The sequence below is a fragment of the Notamacropus eugenii genome, chromosome 2 (genome assembly GCF_028372415.1).
Source record: "Notamacropus eugenii isolate mMacEug1 chromosome 2, mMacEug1.pri_v2, whole genome shotgun sequence".
NCBI classification, from domain to species: Eukaryota; Metazoa; Chordata; class Mammalia; order Diprotodontia; family Macropodidae; genus Notamacropus; species Notamacropus eugenii.
In genome coordinates, this window is record NC_092873.1 from 507,747,370 (window position 1) to 507,766,849 (window position 19,480).

The following is a 19,480-nucleotide window of genomic DNA, read 5'->3' on the forward strand; positions in this document are numbered from 1 at the left end:
ATTGTCACCAAGCCTTCTTCCCACCATTCATCATTCTGACCTCATGTTTCCTGAGTCTCCTCCTCCTCCAACCAAATGTCCTCGGCTCCTCTGACCCTCACACGAGGTCTTCATCCCCTCACTATCCCGGTTGTGCCCCATACTTAGCAGGGATGCATCCCCAACTTTCTTAAAGGCTTCACTGGACTCCTGAGTCTGCTGTCAAAGAGTTGGCGCCAATTCCATCCCTGCTCACACATCACACATAGAGAGAAGGCTGGAGAGCCAAAAGCAGCTTTATTGCTCGCCCAGGGAGTCATGCCCTGTTGTTCATATGCTAACAGCTATGGGGCTCCAGGCTGGGGACCACCACCCTGAGGTTCAGGACTGGGCGCCCATTTTTATATCTATGTATATGTTCAGACTGTATGATTCACACCCTCCAAGCACACATCACTTGGAGAGCGTTTCTAAAAGGGGGGGTAGGGTGAGAAGAATGAGCACACTCTGGTTTCTTCTTGGGTAGCATCAAAACTGCCTGCTATCTCCATCGAGTGCCAGCCCTGGAGGTCACAAGATGGGCACGCAGGCCAGTTAAACCTCTGAATGAAATGGGCAGCCCCCCCGGGAGAGGGTGGTTCCTGGCATGCCCAAGCATGTCAAGGAGGGGGAAGTCACACACGTGGCCATAGCAGGCCTGGCAGTGCCACCTCTTCTTAACTTCACATAAATGACAACTCCATCACTTTGGGGCTGGCATGCAAGCACAGTGTCACATTTGGATACTGCAACGTTAACGATGGGAAGTCAACAGTCCTACTGGGCATCACTGACCTGGCTGCCACTCACTTCCCAAGGACAGCCTAAGGAGGCTGGAAGAGAATTCTTGTAAGACCAAGCACCAGGGCACCAACTCCGGCTTCGCCCTCCCCATGGTAAACATCCTGGGGAACACACAAAAGGAGTCCAGTGTGTATGTATGTATGTGTGTGTGTGCGCGTGTGTGAATGTGTGTGCGTGTGTGTGTATATGTGGGGGTGTGTGAGTGAGTGCGTTCATGTGTGTGTCCGATGGGTCCTTGGGCCCCCTTTCAGGATCGACCACCACCTTCAGTACAACAGCCTCTACTCTAGGCTTTGTCCAGTTCTCGCGAGGGTCTCAGCTCAGCTGCAAGCCCACTCTGCTCCAGTTCTGCAATGACGGCCATGTATTTGAACTCGTTGGGTCGGAGGTTAAAGGTCTCTACCAGGCCATAGGTCTCCTGGCGGTCAGTGGCATAGAAGAGCTGCACCTGGTTGGCAATGCACTGGGCCTCAGGGATTTTCTGAAAGGGAAGGCAACGTGGTTAAGGCCTCCCCTTCTGGACGCAGCTCCCTCACCTTACAAGGGCCCTGGATGGACGGAATTGCCCTCAGAAGCCCTTTCTAAACTAGCACCCCAGCCTTTGGAGATGGACTCCCTGCCATGCACAGGCCCTTTCTCTCAAGGGCATCATTTTGTTCAGCACGCTGGGCATGTCAGCTTTACAAGTTTATCCCAGCATCCAAGCAGGAGTCCCAGCAAGCATCTTGTCTAAGGCCATCTTGTGAGGCCCACGAGGACTAGGGTTGCCTGACCAAGGTTCCATGGCCAGAGAAGCAGGGGCAGGAATAGAACCCTGGGCCTCCAACTCCTTTAGTGTCATAGGACCACTGCTTTGGGTAGTGTGGCCTAACTACACTGGACATGGTTGTTCTGGCCCTTCTGAAGCTTGTACAAGCCCAGAGTTTGTGGCCAGTTTCCACTGTGATGAAAAGTTATCACAGGATTCTTCTGGCTTGGTGACCTTGAACTGGGAGGATGGGAGCTTATTCCTTCTTCTTTGGCTCTAGGGACTGGGACCCCCATTCCCCATTCTAGAACCAAGGAAGTCTTCTTTCTGCTTTCCTGGAGCACTGAGGACTGTCATTACAAGATCTCCTGCTGGGCACCTGCAAGCTTGTAGTGTTCCCCATGTAGTCTGATCCAAGGCAATGTCTGCTCTCTGCCCCCGGCTTTGAGCTCTGCCAGTTCCTGATCTAGTTCTCTCTCCTCTGTAGGCCAGGCTAGAAACTGGACCCAAGACTGTGTTCTGCCCCTGAGGCCTGCGCCTCCTCACTGCTGCTGCCTCTGACTATCCTCCTCCCTCTATAACATGCTGTGTGTCTGCTTCTCCTCTACCCTCGTAGCAGGGCAGTGGCTGGCAGGGCTGCCAGCTGACATCTGTACAGGTCTGGGGCCCCTTATCATGCTGGGCACTGGCACGCTCTGCCCACTTGGGCTGGGATCAGGATTCACTGTGACTTTTCCTAATCTCCCCTCATCAACACTCAGTCTAGTATGTTTTCTAGATCTGCCTGGAGGATTTCTGGGGGTGCACCCTGCTACTCTGTGTCCACCAGGCCTGGCTTTCTAGGTTTGTGGGACTTGTCTTACCTTTGGTGCTGCAGAAAGGAGGCCATGCCTGGAAGGCTCTCCCTCCTCTCCTGTGCCTCCTGGCTTCCTTCAAGTCCCAGCTAAAATCCCCCTTTTACAGGAAGTCTTTCCCATCCTTAATGCCAGGGTCAACCCTCTTGTGATTGTCTCCAATTTAGTCTTGTGTATGGCTCATTTGTACCCAGCTGTCCCCCCATTAGGCTGGGCACTCCTTGAAGGCAGACTGGTTCTTGTCTTGCCAAGTTTCCCAGACCTGGCACAGGACCTGGGATTAGTGATGTCAGCTGACTGACAGGCCTAACTGCATTTTACCAGAAAAGTGGAGTCCATCTCTGCTGTCATGAGCACGATACCCTTCTCCTCCTTGAGCTCTGGGAAGTGGTAGAGGATGAGCTGGCTTGATGCTGCCTCCCCTCGAGTCTGCAAAGGAGAGCGGTCCAGGCCAGGGTCACCCTGACGCTGCCAGGCCAGGGAGCATGGGATACCTCGAAGTGCTAGCCCTTGCTTTCTGATCCGTGGGAGCCAAGAGAACAGAGGAGTGTGTGCAGAGGCCTGGGCCCAGCAGAGATGGGTCCAATGGCCACATGCTGACTGCTCCACAGGTCACTTAGAATAAACAATTTCCCAAAGAAAAGACACAAATGCCATTCATGCAAGGGGAAAGGGAGTTCTGGGAGGGCACAGGGGTCACCCGGGGGTAGGGAGGATGCTATGGGGTCACTCTCTTTGACACCATGGGTGTGGCATCTTTTCAGGGGCCAGGCTTGTGGCTATGGAGCCAAAGCCCCCAAAGAGCCTCTGCCTTCAATAAAGGTCTATTCTATGAAAGAGAAGAAGGAACGGATTTAAAGTGACCACTTGAAGGCCGATCTTGGAAGTCTCTGTGAGAGGGAAAAGTTGGGGGCAGATGACAGACCTAGCTTTGGACTGGCCAAGGGGGGGTCACCCCCACTGGCAGACTCACTAGAGCAGAAAGGGGCTAGAGGAAGATGGGACTGGCTGCCCAGAGGATGGGGAGGTGGGTAGCCAACGCCTGAGGGTGGCCTCGGGGAAGCAGATCTGAAGCTGAGGGTGAGAAGGTTTCTCAGCACCATTTCCAAAAGTGTGGCTCTCCAGCTCAGGAAAAGTCCTTTAAATTGTGAATTAGAAAACAGCCTGCCAGGGCAAATATGGACACCCTTCCCTGGGCTCTCTCAGGCTCTTGGATATGGAACTACATTTAATTCAGTAATCCAATCATCATGACATCCACAATCCACGGTGACACAGAAATAATAACAATGGCGTGTACTCTGCGGCACTTTTATAGTTAAAGAGTAAGAACCTTGGGAGGGAGGTGACGCAAGGCTTTTTACTCCCATTTTACAGAGAAGGAAACCGATTCTCAAAAGAAACAAGGTACTTGCTTAGGATGAATGGGTGGATTTGAACCCAGGCCTTTCCTGGCTACCTGTCCCGTGCTGTTTCCCCTTCCTGGATGTGTGACCTGGGCCACTAAGCCTCAGTTTCCTCCCCCATGCACTAACCACCTCCTGGGGCTGCTAAGAAAAGCTTCAGAGTGATCTCGCTCTTCCCTCCCAAACCCTTCAGGTGGCTTGTGGTAAGGAAAGTAAGTGGCTGGGAAATGGGTGGGCTGGACCAAATAAGGCTAATTAGAAGGCTAAGGCCCTGCTCTCAAGAAGCCATATGCAGAGAAGGAATGGTAAATAAGAGGTAATATAAGATACATACATAAAATAATATACAAGAGGATGGTAATATTTGGGAGATTGAGATCAGGATAGGAGGCCTGAGGGAGGGATGAGATGCTCAGGGGCTTCAGAGGGAAGATCCTCTGCAGTTGGGAGGATCAGGACACCCGCCTTCAAGCTCATCCCAGCAGCCTGCACTCAGGTCAACCCAATCTAAGCTCTGAAAGCCAGGCTGACGGTGCACCCAGTCTGTGCCACAGGGGAGATAAAGGCATGCTATCTGGCACAAGCTGTCGGATGGCTCAGAGAGAGTGGTCCCCAGGCTGGGGGTGGGGATCTGGGAAACATCTGTGGTTATGAACCATGAATATATAAACAGATAACTAATGACCCAAGGTCACTGATGCTCAGAGCCCCAGAAATGCTGTCCAAAGCACCATGAGCATTCAGGAGACATTCCTGGGGGGTCCAGGGTCAGAGAAGGCCCCCTAAAGGAGGTGGACATTTGACACAATGACTCCCTCTCCAGCATCAGGGCAAAGGTCCCTGGGACTGCTTCTAACCCCTGAACCTTACTTCCTATTTGTGGGAAGAGCCCTACTTTTGGGGGGCAAAGACACACCCACCTCTGACTCCAACTAATAACAAACCCCGCCCCTCTTGGTTGGGAGCCTTGCAATGTTGCTCACCTACCTGGATGTTGATAAGGGCAGTGAAGTGGAGCTCTGAACCTGACCACTGTCCCACAAAGAACTCATAACCTTCCCTCCTTGGGAGAGCACATAGAAACTGCAGGAAGCAAACACAGGGGGTGGGCTGGGGGGTGAGATGTCCAGCAAAGACCTCCCAGGTGCCACCAGGTCATGCCCTCCCTCTAACCATGGGGGGGGGGGGTCCCTCAGAGCTCTGTCCTGGGCCCCCTTCTCTTCTCCCACTATACCCTGTCACTTGGTGACCCATAAGCTCCCAAGGATCCTCTGACCATCTCTATGCTGGTGATTCTCACATTCACTTCTCTTGCCCAACCTCTCTGCCTGCTTAACCAGACAGCCCAAACTGGATTAGCCAGCAGACATCTTAAACTCGACACGTCCCAAATAGAAATCATAACTTCTCCCTGTCCCCAGGCCCTCACCTAGGTGGCAGGTGGCATTCTCCATTCCTCCCCATCACATAGCTCCATAACCTGGCTGCAGCTAAGCCTGTGGATGTTACCTCCTCTTCTCTGCCCCACCCTGGTGCAGACCCTCCTCACTTCACCCTGAAGGTCTGCTGGTGGGCCTGCCTGTGCCAATTCTCCCCTGGCTGTAAACCACTTTCTACTCAGTTGTGAAAATGATCTTCCTAAAGCTAAGGACTTACAAGACATTCCCTCTACTTGGGATGCTGCTGTGGCTCCCTATCACCTCCAGCATCAACCACAAAATCTTCTGATATGGACCTCCCCTCACTCCCGCCTCTCCACCCACGCCCCTCACGTACTCAGTGATCAGAAGTATTGGCCTCTCTGTGGCTGCTCTGTCTCCCAACTCCCAGCCTTTGCACGGGCTGTGCCCAATACCTGCAGTGTACTTCCTCCTAACCCCTGTTCCTGGCTTCCTTTAAGTCCTGGTCTTTCCCTAATTCCTCTTAATGCACCTGCCTTCCTTCTGCAGAGAATTTCATTCATATTGTCTGAACCTTAGCATGTAGCTGTTTGTTTTCTCACCCATTAATGTGTGAGCGCCTTTTCCCTGTCTTTCATCCCTAGCCCAGTGCTGGGCACATAGCAGGGGCTTCATGTTTACTGACAGACCCCCAAGGCAGAGTGTGCCCCCAGGTGTTTTGGATTCAAAGCCAGGACTCATCTCCAGTCACTGATGTAGAGGCTGATAAAAAGATCAGTGCCTTCAAGGAAAAGCTTTTCCACTTCTGGGGAATTCACCCAAATGAGAGTTTTGTGGTTTAGACCGCCAAGGGCAAGTGACTGAGTAGGTCTACTGGCCCTGGTCCCTGAGCCTTGGCATCTCTGCCCACATGCTGACAGGCCAGCCAGGGCAGTTAAAGCCACAGTCTCTTCCCCCCTCAGGGGGCAGATGAACTTACAGATGGACACTTCTGGGCCCGGCTCCAGATCAGGTCAAACTTCTCTGCCTGCAGGGTAGAAACAAGAAAACCACAGCCTGACAGAGGAAACACCAAGGCAAACCAATGACAAGCTTGTGTCGGATGCCAGCAGGTACCTAGATGGTCAGCCCTCTGGGGTTCAGGCTCACCCCACAACTGGTTCCTGCCAGCCTGACAGAGGAAACACCAAGACAAACCAATGACAGGCTTGGATACCAGCAGGTACCTAGACGGTCAGCCCTCTGGGGCTCAGGCTCACCCCACAACTGGTTCCTGCCAGCCTGACAAGGCCTCAGCAAATACTTGGGCCATGAGAGGCCACATGTGGAGTGGAACCTCCCCCCTTCCCTCACAGCTCCTTGTTCTGCTCCCCGCCTCTCCCATGTCCCCCAAGGCTGCTAACCCTTCAAACATATTCCCCCTCCGGGTCTTCTCTTCCTACCCTGACACTCCTAGGTGCTTCAGAAGGCACAAGCACCCGGGGCTTCCATCTGCCTGGCTGCTCTCCTCTGGGCTCTATCCAGTCTTTCCGAAAATATGCTACTTAGAGATTGCCTTGGCTTTCCTGGTTGTCACGCCACATTTTGGACTCTTATTTAGTGTGTGATCGCCTAAGACACCCAAATCATTTCCAGACAAAGTGCCCCTAGACACACTCTCCCACCCTACGCTTGTGAATGGATTCCTGCTCCCATGTCTAAGACTCTACATTTCTTGCTCCCTAAATGTAGTATGAGGTTCATCTCAATGTTCTAGCCAGGCAAGAACATTCTGAATCCTCATCAGTCACCCAGCATGCTGGCTACTCCTACCAGTCACTGGCAAAGCAGGAAAGCTTTACCTCACGACTCTGTGATCCCAAGACTTCCCAGCTCCATTAGTTCTGGTGGCCTGTTAGAAACAGTGTCTTCAAATAGTATACCATGGAGCAATAAACGACTCTGGAAATATCCTGGCAGCCTTGGCCTCCTACCAAGGCCTTGGCATACGGAGACATCTCCAAGACAGGGAAAGGACAAAGAAGACCCACAAATGCCAGGCACAGAGAGGAGCACGAAAAGTCCCCCTGGAGAAGCAGAAAAGGCAGCCTCCCACTCAGAGCTCAGGGCTGGCCGTCACACTGCTCACAACACCTTCATCCTTCCTCCCAAACAACTTACAGGGATAACAGCGTAGATGGTATCTTTTGTTGCAAAATACTGCTGCCAAATCTGGTGAGAGATGAGAAGGACCAGTGTGAGGTCACAGGGGACCCAGAGAGAATCCCTGCCAGTCAGCCTTCCCCACTAATGCTCATGGTTCAGAACTGGATGGGGAAGGAAAACTTCCACAATTAAATTTTTATGATGAGTAATGCTACTGGCCCTTAGTGAAAAAGGAGTAACGAGCTGGTGTCCAGTAGGATGCCTTCTTGTGGAATGTCCCCAGCAGGACTTGATTCAGGGGGCAGTGTCCTGAGGAACATTGGCACCACGTTCCCCCAGGCATTCAGATCTGGCCACACTCTTCTCTAGAACCTCCCTCCAAAGACCAACATCAGTGGCATGCTGGGTAAGATCGCTAGGGCTCCCGAGTTAGTCTTATTTCAAATGAGGCACCAAAGGTGGCCCCAAAGTCTGGGGGAGGACAGGGCTCCATCTCCATGATGTGAATTGTGCAAAGCCAGAGTGGAAAGGAAAGCAAGACACAGGGGGAAGAGTGATGGACTTGGGTTTGAATCCTGCCTCTGATGTCAGCTGTGTGACCCTAGACAAGTCACTGTTAGCCTCTCTGAGTCTGCTTCCTCATCTGCGGAATGGGGACAATCCTAACTGAACAGGCCACGGCTCCTAGTCTGTGACCAGCCAGGCTCTGGATGGGGGTGTGGATCAGAAGAGATGAAGGATGTACACTGCTGGGGATGCCGTTTCAAAGGCTAAGACTGCCAGCTGTTCCTGGCAACAGCCCAGGCACTCCAGGTTTTCTTTAAAAATCCATGACAAATTCAGCCCCTATGAACACAGGCAAGATGCTGCCTTCATCCCTCCACAGCCTCATGTCCTTCCCTGTTATTTGTCCTCTGCTTTTTTCTTAAGCTTAAACCAACTTAAGCAACATGTGAGTGAGCCCCTTCCCAGAAGGCTGCAGCAGGTGGTGAACAAGTCCATCCTCCACCTTTGTGATATCACAGGCCGCAGTTGTCCCCCATGGGAACACAGCTGACTGGGCCTATGATCATAGGTCTTGGGCCCCACTCTAGATCCAATGGGCTGACTGCCCCGCTGTCTCTGTCTGGCCAGACTGAAGAAGCCCCCTGTGCTGGCACCACATTCATCACTACCACTGATCCCAAAGGAGGCAACAAGGTTTCCACCTCCACTGGTCCAAATGCAGCTTTCAGTTTATGGCCCTACCCTAGACTTCCTCTTCACCCTAATTCCTGCCCACTGACTGAGGGGCCTTCAACACCCACCCAGAGCTGCCTCCTCCAACATCCTGGCCCCCCAGCTGCACACAGTGACATTTACATCCTTGATCTCACTGTCACTCAACAAACCCTCTCCCTTTGTATTCCAGAATCCCCAAATCTCCCTGTCTGAGCTGGACCTTCCATTCTGCCTCTTACTGTCTGACTCCTCCCAATCCCATTTTCTGTCTTCATCAAGACCTCCAATTCCCCCCCATTCCCCCTACCTGTCTGATCCCATGATCACTTTCCTCCATCCCCATCTCTCTCCTGGCTCCTTCCCTGAAACCCACAAGCAGGCCCAGGTCTCCCCTCCCATGCCCTTCCCATGCCCTCAAGGAACTACCCAGAGCTCTCCTCTCTTCTATGCTGGTGCTTTAATATTGCCTTCAATCACCATGTGCAGTCTGGCTTCTGACCTCCTCACTGAACTGAAACTACTCTATCCAAGGCCAGTCACCCCCTCTTCATTGGGAAACCTCCTATCCTTTTCTCAGGTCTCATTCTTGACATGCCATTTCTGTCTGTCGTACATAGTGTTTCTTTTCCTTTCTCTGCTCTGACACAGCTACCCCCTGGCTGCCGGCCCTCATCATGGCTGGATTATCACTGCACTAGTGCTTGGAGGGGACTGGGGGTCTTGGCTCTTTCCACTCCAATCTGTCCTCCATCAGCTGTTACAGGGATTTTCCTATGGCACAGGTCTGGCCATGTCACCCTTCTAACCAACAAACTCCAGGGATTCCCTATCACCACTGGGACAAAACAGACGCTCTCTGGCTTTTAGACACTTTTAGAAGCTGTTCCCATCCCCATTTTCTGGCAGTCTTCCGCTTTACTCCTTTCCCCAACCTCTGTGATTCAGCGACAATGGATGTTCCTCGCACAGGACCCACCATCACCCGACTCCAGGTATTTTCACTGTCTGTTCCTCAGACCTGCCATGTTCTTCCCCACCTCACCTCACCTCACTCACCTCACATGTTTCCTGGCTTAATTCAGGTCCTCACTGAATTCCTGACAGGTGCAAGAAGCCTCTCCCATCCCTCTCAACACTAGCACCTTCCCTCTGTTGATATGTGGTCTCCCCATCAGGCCGTGAGCTCCTTGAGGGCAGGGACCATCTTTTGCCTTTCTTTGTATCTCCAGAGCTTAGCCCAGGGCGTGGCATACAGGAGGCACTTACTAATACTTGCTGACTGACTGATTGATCTGTCTGCGGCATACAACTCTGCTGCCCAGTCTTTTCTCCTAAACACTCTCTCCTTTCTGCTCCCTGATTCTCTTACTACCTGCCTGCCTGCCCTCTGCTCAGTCTCCTTCAGTGCACCACCACACACACTCCATCCTAACTGGTGATGATCCCCAGGCTCCACCCTGTACCCTCTTCTCTCTCAGAGGCCTCCCTCTGGGTTAATTTTCTCCCCATCCCTATGGAGGTGTCTGATCTCTATCTATAGCTCTGCTCTGTATCTTAAGACACAGACCCACACCACCACTATCCAATGGACTTTTCTGACTGCAGGCCTGGTGGGCATCTTAAGCTCTGCATGTCCTTGATGGAGTACACCATCTCTTCCCCAAACCCTCCCCTGAGGGTGCTGCCATCCCTGCAGTCACCCCAGAAGTATCCTCGTCTTTTCACATTCTCTCAGCCCATAGAACCTTGAAGCTGCTCAATTCTGCCATGCCCATCTTTCCAAGTAACATCCTTGCTTAGGCCTCACACCTCTCACCTGCACTATGACTGTGATCTGGAGATTCTGCCCTCTCTTATCTTGTGAGACATTTCCTAAACATGTGACCCCCCAACCTCCTGAGTGAGGTTCAAACTAGATTAAAATATAATTGGGGAATATTTGACAAAATAAATAAAAATATGAGAAAACACAGAGCATGTTAACATGTGACTAAGTCACTACACACCCCGGAGATCCTCATATACAGGTTGGTGGCTGCTATTTCTATGTAGTTTTGATAACATTGGTGTAAAGCATGGTCAGGAGCAGCTGGGGCCAGATTAGGAGGGCTCTGACTACCAGGACAGGGAGTTTGGATATTATTATTATTAATAATAAAAATAGGTAGCTAGCATTTATACAGCATTTGAAAGTTTACAAATATCATTGGCTCCTCATAATAACCTTGGGAGGTAGGGGCACATATTATCCTCCCTTTACAGATCAGAAAACAGACAGATAGAGGTTCAGTGACTTGCCCAGGGCGACACAGCTAGTCAATGCCTCAGGTGGCAGCTGAACTCAGGTTTTTCTGACTCCAGACCCAGGGCTCTATCCCCTCCCAGTACCACCCAGTTCTATGGGACTTAAAGTTTCTAAACTCAGTTTAATTCCTCCACGAGATGAGTGGTACAAGTGGAGGTTCTAGAGGTTTTGAAGTAGGTGTGGGAAAAGACAGAAGCAGGGTTTCTCAAAGGTTTACTGGGTCTACAGTTAAAATATGTAGGGCTGGGAATGGGGAGACCAGCTGGGAGCTGCCACAGTTATTGGAGAAGAGATAAGAGCCTACCCTAAAGGTGCTGGGAGAACAAAACACAGACAGGATGCAAGACTCTGGAGCACCTGGTGCTGGGCTGGGGACACAAAGCACTCACTTTCAGAGCTTGCTTGGGAACAGCAGTGCTGCTCACCCCAAGGAAGGAGGAGGAAATATGTTACCTGCTGGATCTCTTCTCCACTTTTATCTTTCACCATCTCAAGGTTCAAGATTGAGCTGAGAGTCTGAAACGGGAAATGAAGGCAGTCAAAGGAAATGTCCCACTGCAGCTCCAGCCTCCAGGAGGGGAGGGGGCAGAGAAGAGACTGCCTGGGGGCTGACATATTGCTGCTCATCTCCCAAATTCATCCCTTCCTCACAAACATCCCAGTGGGGGAAGAGCTGCTTTGAATTCTCCCTGGTTTTTGCCTCCAAAGTATTTCTTCACTCTCCCCAGGCCCCAGTCTTCAGGATGGCCCAGAGTGACCACGAAGGACTGGAGAAAGGTGCCTGCTGCTACCACAGGTCCCATGGGTCTGGGCAGTCCCTGGGGCTCAGTGCTGGACTACCCTGGGGTGGGGCCGGGAGCCAGATGATACCCTGAGATTTGTCCATAGACCCATGATCCTTCATCGTTTTACAGATGAGGAAGTTAAGGCACAGAGGGAAGAAGTTTTTTCTCACAATCTCATGCTCTGGGCAGGCTTTTGGTAAGCTTCACTTGTCACATGTGTTCTTCTGCTTCTGAGCTGGCAGAAACCTGAGGAGCCTTGGTGCGACTCAGCCTTTCTGGGCCCTCATGTTCTACCCCGGTAAAATAGGAAAAGTAGGAATAAAGACACGGGCTCTCCCTTCTCCCCAGGACACAAAGAGGCAAAGCATCTCCAGAGTCCTCAGCCGGAAGCCTCAGGCTGCACGGAGGGAGCACATCTGACCCTAAGCAGCCAAGCACTGAGCCTGCCACAACTCTGAGTGGCTGACTAAGGCAGAGCCATTGGCAACCTGGGCTACACCCCAGCACCCCTGTCCCAACCCTACCTTGTCTTTAGTGAATCCTCTCTTCGAAGACTGTTTCCCCAGGGCTTCCGTCTGAAACAAAGAAGTTACTGGTCTCCACTTTGCAGGAGGGAAAGGGAACTGAGGCAGGTAAGCTGCTGGTGGCCAGGCAAGGGGACAGTGCACGCCCCTCTCTCACCAAATCTGCCTTCTTCACTCTGCTTACAATATCCATTCCTACCTCTGAGACTTTTCCTGATCACCTTTCTTGGTGAGTGGCTGCCTTTGAGAGGAGAATGCCTAGAGCAAAAAGAAGAGCAGGGGCTGGGCCAGCTACCCAGCCTCAGGAACAATGACCCCAGGAGCTCTTGGCTGGGCTCCACTGGGAGACACCAGCAGGATGAATCAGAATTTTATGGTTTGCTTCTTAGAGGAGGTGGGAGGGGGAGGAAGAGTATGTGTGTCTAGCTTGGCTGGGGTGGGGTGGAGGAGTGGGTACCAGGTGGGGCAGGCTCTTGAAAGGAGCCACAGAGGAGCCCAGATCTCTGCCAAAAGGCAGGTCCAACCATAGGCTGAATAGGGCACCCGGGCCTGGCCTGACTTGGGGGACTCCCATTTCCATGTCTTCCTCATACATGCAGAGGCTCAGGGTTAACTGGATTCCAGGCCAAGAGCTAGAAATGAAGTCTCATTGAGGGATGCAGCCTGAGCCCCATTGCAGAGACACACCTGACAGGAGATGGCCAAGGCCATATTAGGGAGGGCTGGCTGGTAGGCTGAGGGCCTGCTGGTGAGGAACATTACTCCTTGGAGGTTCCTTTCCTTCCAGGTGGCACTGACTCTCGTGCCCTGCTGGGGCCCCTCCTGACCTCCCTCACCATGAATGTGAGCACTGAACCCAGCTAGACCCCCACCCCTAACACCCCTGGGTGCATCCCCAGGGCCAGGCTATCAGGCGGGGGCTGCATTGGCTGCAGCAAAGCTCTCTTGCCTTCTGCTCCACACACTTGATAAAGTCGGCTTGCTTGGAGTGTCCCACCGGCTGCTTCCGAAGCTCATGCCGCTTCTCCAGGCGGGATTCGAAGGCAGCGGGGTCAGACCTGCAGGAAGGTGTGGAAGATGAGGGGTCAACATGGAGGAGGGTGTCTTGGACTTTGCTATTTCACCTTTTCTGATGTCCAGAAAGATGAGACTAATGATGGGGCGCACAGTAGAGACAAGGACCTCTAATAGGATCCCTCTCAGCCCATGATGTCTTGGTATCTATTCTGTATGAGAGACAGCATGGCCCAGGAACAGCAAGGCGGCTCAGTGGATAGAGCCCTGGGTCTGGACTAGGAAAGAGCTGAGTTCAAATCCAGCCTCAAATACTTCCTAGCTGTGTGACCCTGGGCAAGTCATTTAACCACTGTCTGCTTCAGTTTCCTCAAATGTAAAATGAGGACCAACAGCACCAACCCCACAGGGCTGTTTTGACGATCAGAAAAGATATTTGTAAATGGCCTGGCAGGAAGTACTTAATACCTCTTTCCTTCCTTTAAGCCAGGAAGAGCTGAGTTCAAGTCTACCTGACTAAGTGACCCCCAAGGCCCAGGCCCTGTTTGTGGACAGACAGCTGTTTGATTAAGGATCCCCAGCAGCCCCACCTGCCTGACACAGAGGAGGCCCTTGAAAAATAGAAATCCCATGTTTTATGTCCCCAGCCCTCAGAGGTTCTGGCCACTATGGGTGCTGGGAACTGTGGAATGTCAGGCTTGGACATGATGCCAGGCAGAGCCTCCAAGAAAGGAGAGGCTGGTCTCCAACCCTAGACAGCTAGGCCACCAGCATTTATTGAGTACCCACTGTATGCCAGTCTTTGTGAGGCTATAAGGACACTGGTTTCTGACTTCAGTCAGTCAGCATTTATTAAGCACTGACTGTATTACCTGGCATGGTGAAGACACAGAGACACTGCATTCTGAGCCAAGTCAGTCAGCCAGCATTTATTAAGTACTGGCTATATACACCTGGCACTGTGAGGTTACAGAGGCACTGGATTCTGAGCCCAGGCTATGGAGCGGCCCGGGCCGGGAATCTTCGGAAGGCTCCGCCATCTACAGCTAGCAGGGGCAGGGGCCACCCCCTCCCCTTTACAGACGAGCAAACTGAGGCCCGGGAAGCTGACTCGAGGGGCAGGAGGCGAAGGAAGGGGCTCCCTGGGGAAGTGGGAGTAGGGAGCAACGGAGCTGCTATGGCCAGCCCAGAGACCAAGCGGTCACGGGATTCGAACTTAGCACCGAGGCTTCCAAGCCGGACTCTACCCACTGCGCAGCCGCAGAATCGAGTTCCAGCATCCCCGCCTCCTCTAAGCAGTTTCGAGACTCGGTCCCAAGGCAGTCTACGGGAGGGACTCGTCTGCTTCCTAGCCCCCCCCCCTCCCCTCGGCGCCTGCGCAGTCAGGGGACGAGCGCCCTTCCGTCCCTGCCCCGCCCCTCGGCGCCTGCGCAGTGGCAGAATCTGGTCCCTACACCAGTTACAGGGAGGAGCTCCTCTTCCTCCTCGTCCCGCCCCGCCCCGCCCCTCCCCTCCGCACCTGCGCAGTTGCTGGATCTTTTCCCGGTACTTGTCATAGTAGGGGTTGGTCTCGAGTTCGGTCTCGCCGCTCCCGGTACTGCGGCGCACGGAGAAGAGCCGCAGCTGCTCGGGGCCCACAAGCCCCAGGCCGAGGCCCGGACCCAGAGCGCGACTGCGCACGGCGCACAGGCCCCGGTAGAGGCCAGCCACCTGCAGCACGGCTGGGCCCGCACCCCCCGCCGCCATGGCCGCCATGGCCGCCGCCATAGTTTCTGCCCCCTCGCCCTCCGCCCCCGCCCCCACGGTGGCTTCCGCCGCCGCCTCTTCCGCCGCAGCCGTCGTGCGCCCCTCCATCCCCCTCCCCTGGCGCCGCCGCTTCCGCCCCCGCCCCCGCCCCCAAGGTTCCGCTGCGGCAACGTTCCTGCCCAAGGGGCGGGGCCTCTTCTGCGCAGCCTCGAGAGGGGAGGGACCCGGGGAGGTTACGGACTGGAGCGGGCACGTGTAGAATTGAACTCCGCGCGGGCTCCCATGCTTGAAGCCCTCCTCCGACGGCCCAGTCCTCCATCTGCCCCGCCCCCCCGGCCGCTGGCCCGGGTCTGGGCCCCGACAGTCGCGATCTCCGAGCTGGAAAGGCCCTGGCTTGGATCCTGCCCCCACTGAGCATGGATTAAGCACCTCCTGTGGCGGGCCTGGCAGGAAGCCCCGGGGTTACCAGAAGGGCTCCGGCTAAGGGGGAACAGCCCGTGTAAGGAACCGCGTACAAGAGAGGCAGAGCTGGGAAGGGAAGGAAATGAGCGTTTATGCAGCACCTGCTGTATGCCGAGAGCTTGGTTCAAGTAGCTCCTTTGACCCTCACAACAACCACTGGAGGTGGAGCCTGCTGTTACAATCCCCCCTTTTACAGTTGGGGAAGCTGAAGCAAACAGAGGTTCTGCGTTGACCTCTTCAGTGCAGTCCCCGGGGTCAGCCGGGAGGCGCTGTTTGGGGGGGTGAAGTCACTAGCCCATGGGAGGACCCTCCCAGCTCGAAGCCTTTGGTCCTATGATTTGGTATAATGCCCCACCCAGGGCCCCTTCCAGCAGACCTGGAGCGAGTGCCAAGAACACCCGATGCCTGCTGGACGTTCTCTGGACCGTGCAGGGGGATGCTGCTGAATCTGCAGCTGCAGCATTTCTCTGGTGAACCCTGAAACACCAACAAAGCCCTCCTGGACCTGGGGTTTGTGGATGGAGGGGCCACGAGGCCCAGGGAGTGAAAGGGAGGGGGTACGAGGCCGAGCAGGACCTTTGTGCCTTGGACTGGAGTGTCCAAAGGGCCCCAGAAAGCCTGGCCTTGGGGATTCCCTGCATTCCCCTCACTGGACTTAGCATTCTTTTTGGTGTTCCTCCCTTTGATCCTACTACTGGCCACTACTTAGCATTCTCTTGAGGTCCAAGTGGCCCAGCCAGGATTGTGGATGGTCTGGACTACCCGCCACTCTCATCAGGATCCTCCCTGGGTTTGATCCATCAAGACCATCCCTGGGACCGCAGACTACTTGGTGACACTGGGATGCTTCCCTCAGTCTTCTTCTGTGTTTAAGTTTCATCTCGCCTCCATGAAGGTGCTCAGATTCAATCCAGCTCTTTCTCTGTCTACCTGAGATTCTATCTGGCCTGCTTGTGAACACAAGCATTACAAATGCTTAGGCTCCTTAAGAGTCAACCTAGTATGGCAAATCCTTAATAAATTTAGTTTTTCTTTGGTTTTAAGGAGGCTTGTGTCAAATTCATTCGAGCAGGACTCAGTGTGTTGGTATTTTGGGGTCCCCACCACCCCAAACCTCAACAGAAAGGATGGTGAAAATGCCAAAAGAACAAGAGAACACCTGGAACCAAAGGAAGCCGATCTCTGAACCCAGAACACGCTGGCCCCAAGGTCAGTGCTTGGTACCTTGGGTTGAGATCCAAAGGTTTTCAAACAAGCTGGGCCAAAGGCAGAGGCACACGGAGCTGGTTCCAAGGAGGATCATCAATGAGAACAGATTTAGATACTGAAAAGATTTTAAAGGGCATCCAGTTGAACCCTCTCATTTTACAGATGAGGAAACAGAGGCTGACTTGCTCAGGATCATTCTATTAAGTGGCCAAGGCAAGTTCCCTCCCTGGTCTTCCTGACTAAGCCCCAGGAATTTTATCTACTGGGTGCAGATAGATGTTTCTCAATGATTTTCCTTAAAGCCTTTAGGTCCCCAGTTAGATGGCAGACTTTTCAGACCTGTATTTTACAAGTCCAGATTCACTCTGCATTTATCAGGTAACTCATTTTCTGTGCATTGTGCTTGGCTCTGCTGGGGAAGACAAGAGTAGACTACCACCCAGTCTGTGTCTTTAGGGAGCTCAGGGGCTGCCAGCCGAGGAGATAAGGCACAGATGCACTTAGAACACTATGGGCCAGGACCTTTAGGACCTACTGGGCTTAGAAAGACAAAAGTTTCACAGAATTTACATTCCATTACAATAAAGGGGAAATGACATGGATGCCAGCTGTCAACAGGAAATCGCAACTTCATGAAATCTATGTGAAAAATTGGGTTATTACAAGAGAAATGAACATGCATGTGGAACCCTATGCAAACCTTGAATGTTCGTTCATTCATTCCTTTACTCATTCCATTATCCAGTAAACTTGGCCTGTGATGTTCAAAGCATTGCCCTAGGGAGCCCTTGGGGTGTGGGGAGCAGGAAGGGGAAGGCTAGAGACGCTAAATCACCTCTTTCCCCAGTGGAGTTCATGACCACATTATGCTACAGTATCTCAAGGAGGGGCCGCCATTTCTTTTAGTGTACTGGGGCTAGAGTGGGGGTGTCAGCCTCTTTGTCCCATTCACTAGAATGTTCTGGTTCTAGAACCTGGCAACCTTTAGGAACAATAATGCCTGGGCGTTCTGATCTTAGTTGGAGGAGGACTAGGAAGGAGGGCCTTCCCTTGGAGAGCCTCCTGAGGCCCCCACTGGCCCAGCACCACCCAGCCTTCTACCCTTATGGATCCCCGAGGAGAACGGTTGAGCATCCCTAGTGGTAGGTGGCTCTTCTCTCCTCCACCATCTGAGGAAAGAGAGCAGACAGGACAGCCTGGTGTCAGGATGGAGGATTAGATCGTCTGTGTGGTGGGAGTGAGGGTGGCAAGACCTTCATCCCCACGATCTCTTTTCTGCTGGCCATGGATGTCTCCACCTTGGCCTCCGGGGCTCCCCGAGTGGTAGTTGTTTGGGCTCATACCAAATGGGAATTCTGCTGCATAGATAAGGCCCATAGTCTTTTACAACTTTTCCACCCTCCCTCGGGGTTTCTCGGAGGAGGGAAGCATGCTGGGGGTCGAGTGGGTGGAATGCTCCCATCTCTGCTTGCTGGTTAATGGTAGCCCTATTATCTCCTCTCCCAAGTCTGGCTCCCACTATACTTTGGGGTCTTGGGGCTGTGCTCTGTGGTTACCGGCGGCTGCATGGTCTTTCTCCACTGGAGGAAGAAGGTTCGAAGGGAGGAGCAGGCCCAGGAGTGGGTAGAGGTGATGCAGGCGGCCACCTTCACCTACAGCCCCCTCCTCTATTGGATCAACAAGCGTCGGCAGTATGGCATGAATACCAGAGTGGACCTCCCAGTGGCCAACCCCAACCCAGAGGCTCCCAAGCCCCTGACTAGCAACCAGGAGGAAAGGAGGGAGGCCTCTGCAACCAAATTCCTGAAGTCCCCGGCCTCCGCCCCACCCCTGGCCTGTTACCCCACCCCAGTGCCACACAACCGCATCTTCCAGGAGGTGGCCTTTGCTCCTTCACTGTGCAACATGCCACCCATGGTGAACCACTCCGCCTCTTTCCCGTTCACCGTCTGTCCGGAGAGGAGGGTCCAGTTTAACTCACTGCCAGCTCTGGCCCATCGGGACTATTGCTTCAACACTAAGGGCTTGGCCTATAAGCTGTAGCTTGCATTGGTCTGATGGAAACATGGGGAGGGGTGTAGGGTGGGGGACCAGGATGCCCCAGTGGCCAGCTGCTTGCTCTGGATTCACACCCACACAATCATCTTTTTTCTGCAAGTTCATGGCTTCTGTCTTCTCGATTGCCTATCCCCATCCAATTCAAATCTGATATTAAACTTTTTAATAAAATGTTAAAAAAAACCCAGACCCACTGGTCTTGAGGCCGAAAGGTGGGGTGGAGGCCGTGGCAGCCAAAACACGGTGAACCTGGGACCATGGCCTTGAATCTAGGCCCTAAATCATCATTTGACCAGAACCACAGTCCTGAGAGACTTGAGAGGCACTATCCCTCATCTTGGGGTGAGGGGCAGAGGAGGCTACTTCCTGCCAGGGTGACTAGACAAGCTTTCACTCCTGGGCCTGAAAAGCCAGGGCTTTAGATTGGTTTCACAGTTTCCAAGTTCCCTTCTGACTCTCAATCTCAGGACCCTAGGGTATGAGGATACAATGGGCCTAATCTTCTCCAAGTCATCCTGTTAACCACTTGGAGCTGAGCATCACCAGCCTCCACTTGCTCCATGGCACCACCCTGGTAGCCTCATACCCAGAATCATAGCAGGTACCCATTAAACATGGGCCCAATTGCTCAGGTCTTCAGACTTCAAATCAATGATCCTTCCATTCCTGACTCTCGTGGGGGAAGCACAACCTAATGTAGGGTGAAGAGGAAGGCTCAGAGGTTTTGGCTAGAATGACAATCATATGACATCTAAGTTTTGAAAAGTCTTTCCTTGTGACT

General features: G+C 53.2%; 2 protein-coding genes across 3 annotated transcripts; one reads left to right on the top strand and one right to left on the bottom strand.

Moving 5' to 3' along the window:
- Positions 1-257: 257 nt before the first annotated feature.
- ATPAF1 (ATP synthase mitochondrial F1 complex assembly factor 1) lies at positions 258-15,082 on the bottom strand. Of its 2 annotated transcripts, none has more exons than XM_072649343.1 (9): positions 14,744-15,082; positions 13,160-13,268; positions 12,211-12,261; positions 11,355-11,417; positions 7,391-7,441; positions 6,210-6,257; positions 4,818-4,913; positions 2,746-2,853; positions 258-1,303 (listed from the first exon to the last, which is right to left on the bottom strand). In XM_072649343.1, the coding sequence occupies exons 1-9, from the start codon at positions 15,076-15,078 to the stop codon at positions 1,109-1,111; spliced, it is 1,056 nt and encodes a 351-aa protein (XP_072505444.1). In that variant the 5' UTR covers positions 15,079-15,082; the 3' UTR covers positions 258-1,108. The 2 variants fall into 2 exon arrangements, with proteins under 2 accessions (XP_072505444.1, XP_072505445.1); XM_072649344.1 differs by having other exon boundaries at positions 13,176-13,268; positions 14,744-15,004.
- A 2,541-nt stretch (positions 15,083-17,623) lies between these two features.
- Positions 17,624-18,881, top strand: TEX38 (testis expressed 38). Its single transcript, XM_072649345.1, has 2 exons — positions 17,624-17,783; positions 18,149-18,881. The coding sequence occupies exons 1-2, from the start codon at positions 17,747-17,749 to the stop codon at positions 18,682-18,684; spliced, it is 573 nt and encodes a 190-aa protein (XP_072505446.1). The 5' UTR covers positions 17,624-17,746; the 3' UTR covers positions 18,685-18,881.
- Positions 18,882-19,480: the final 599 nt, after the last annotated feature.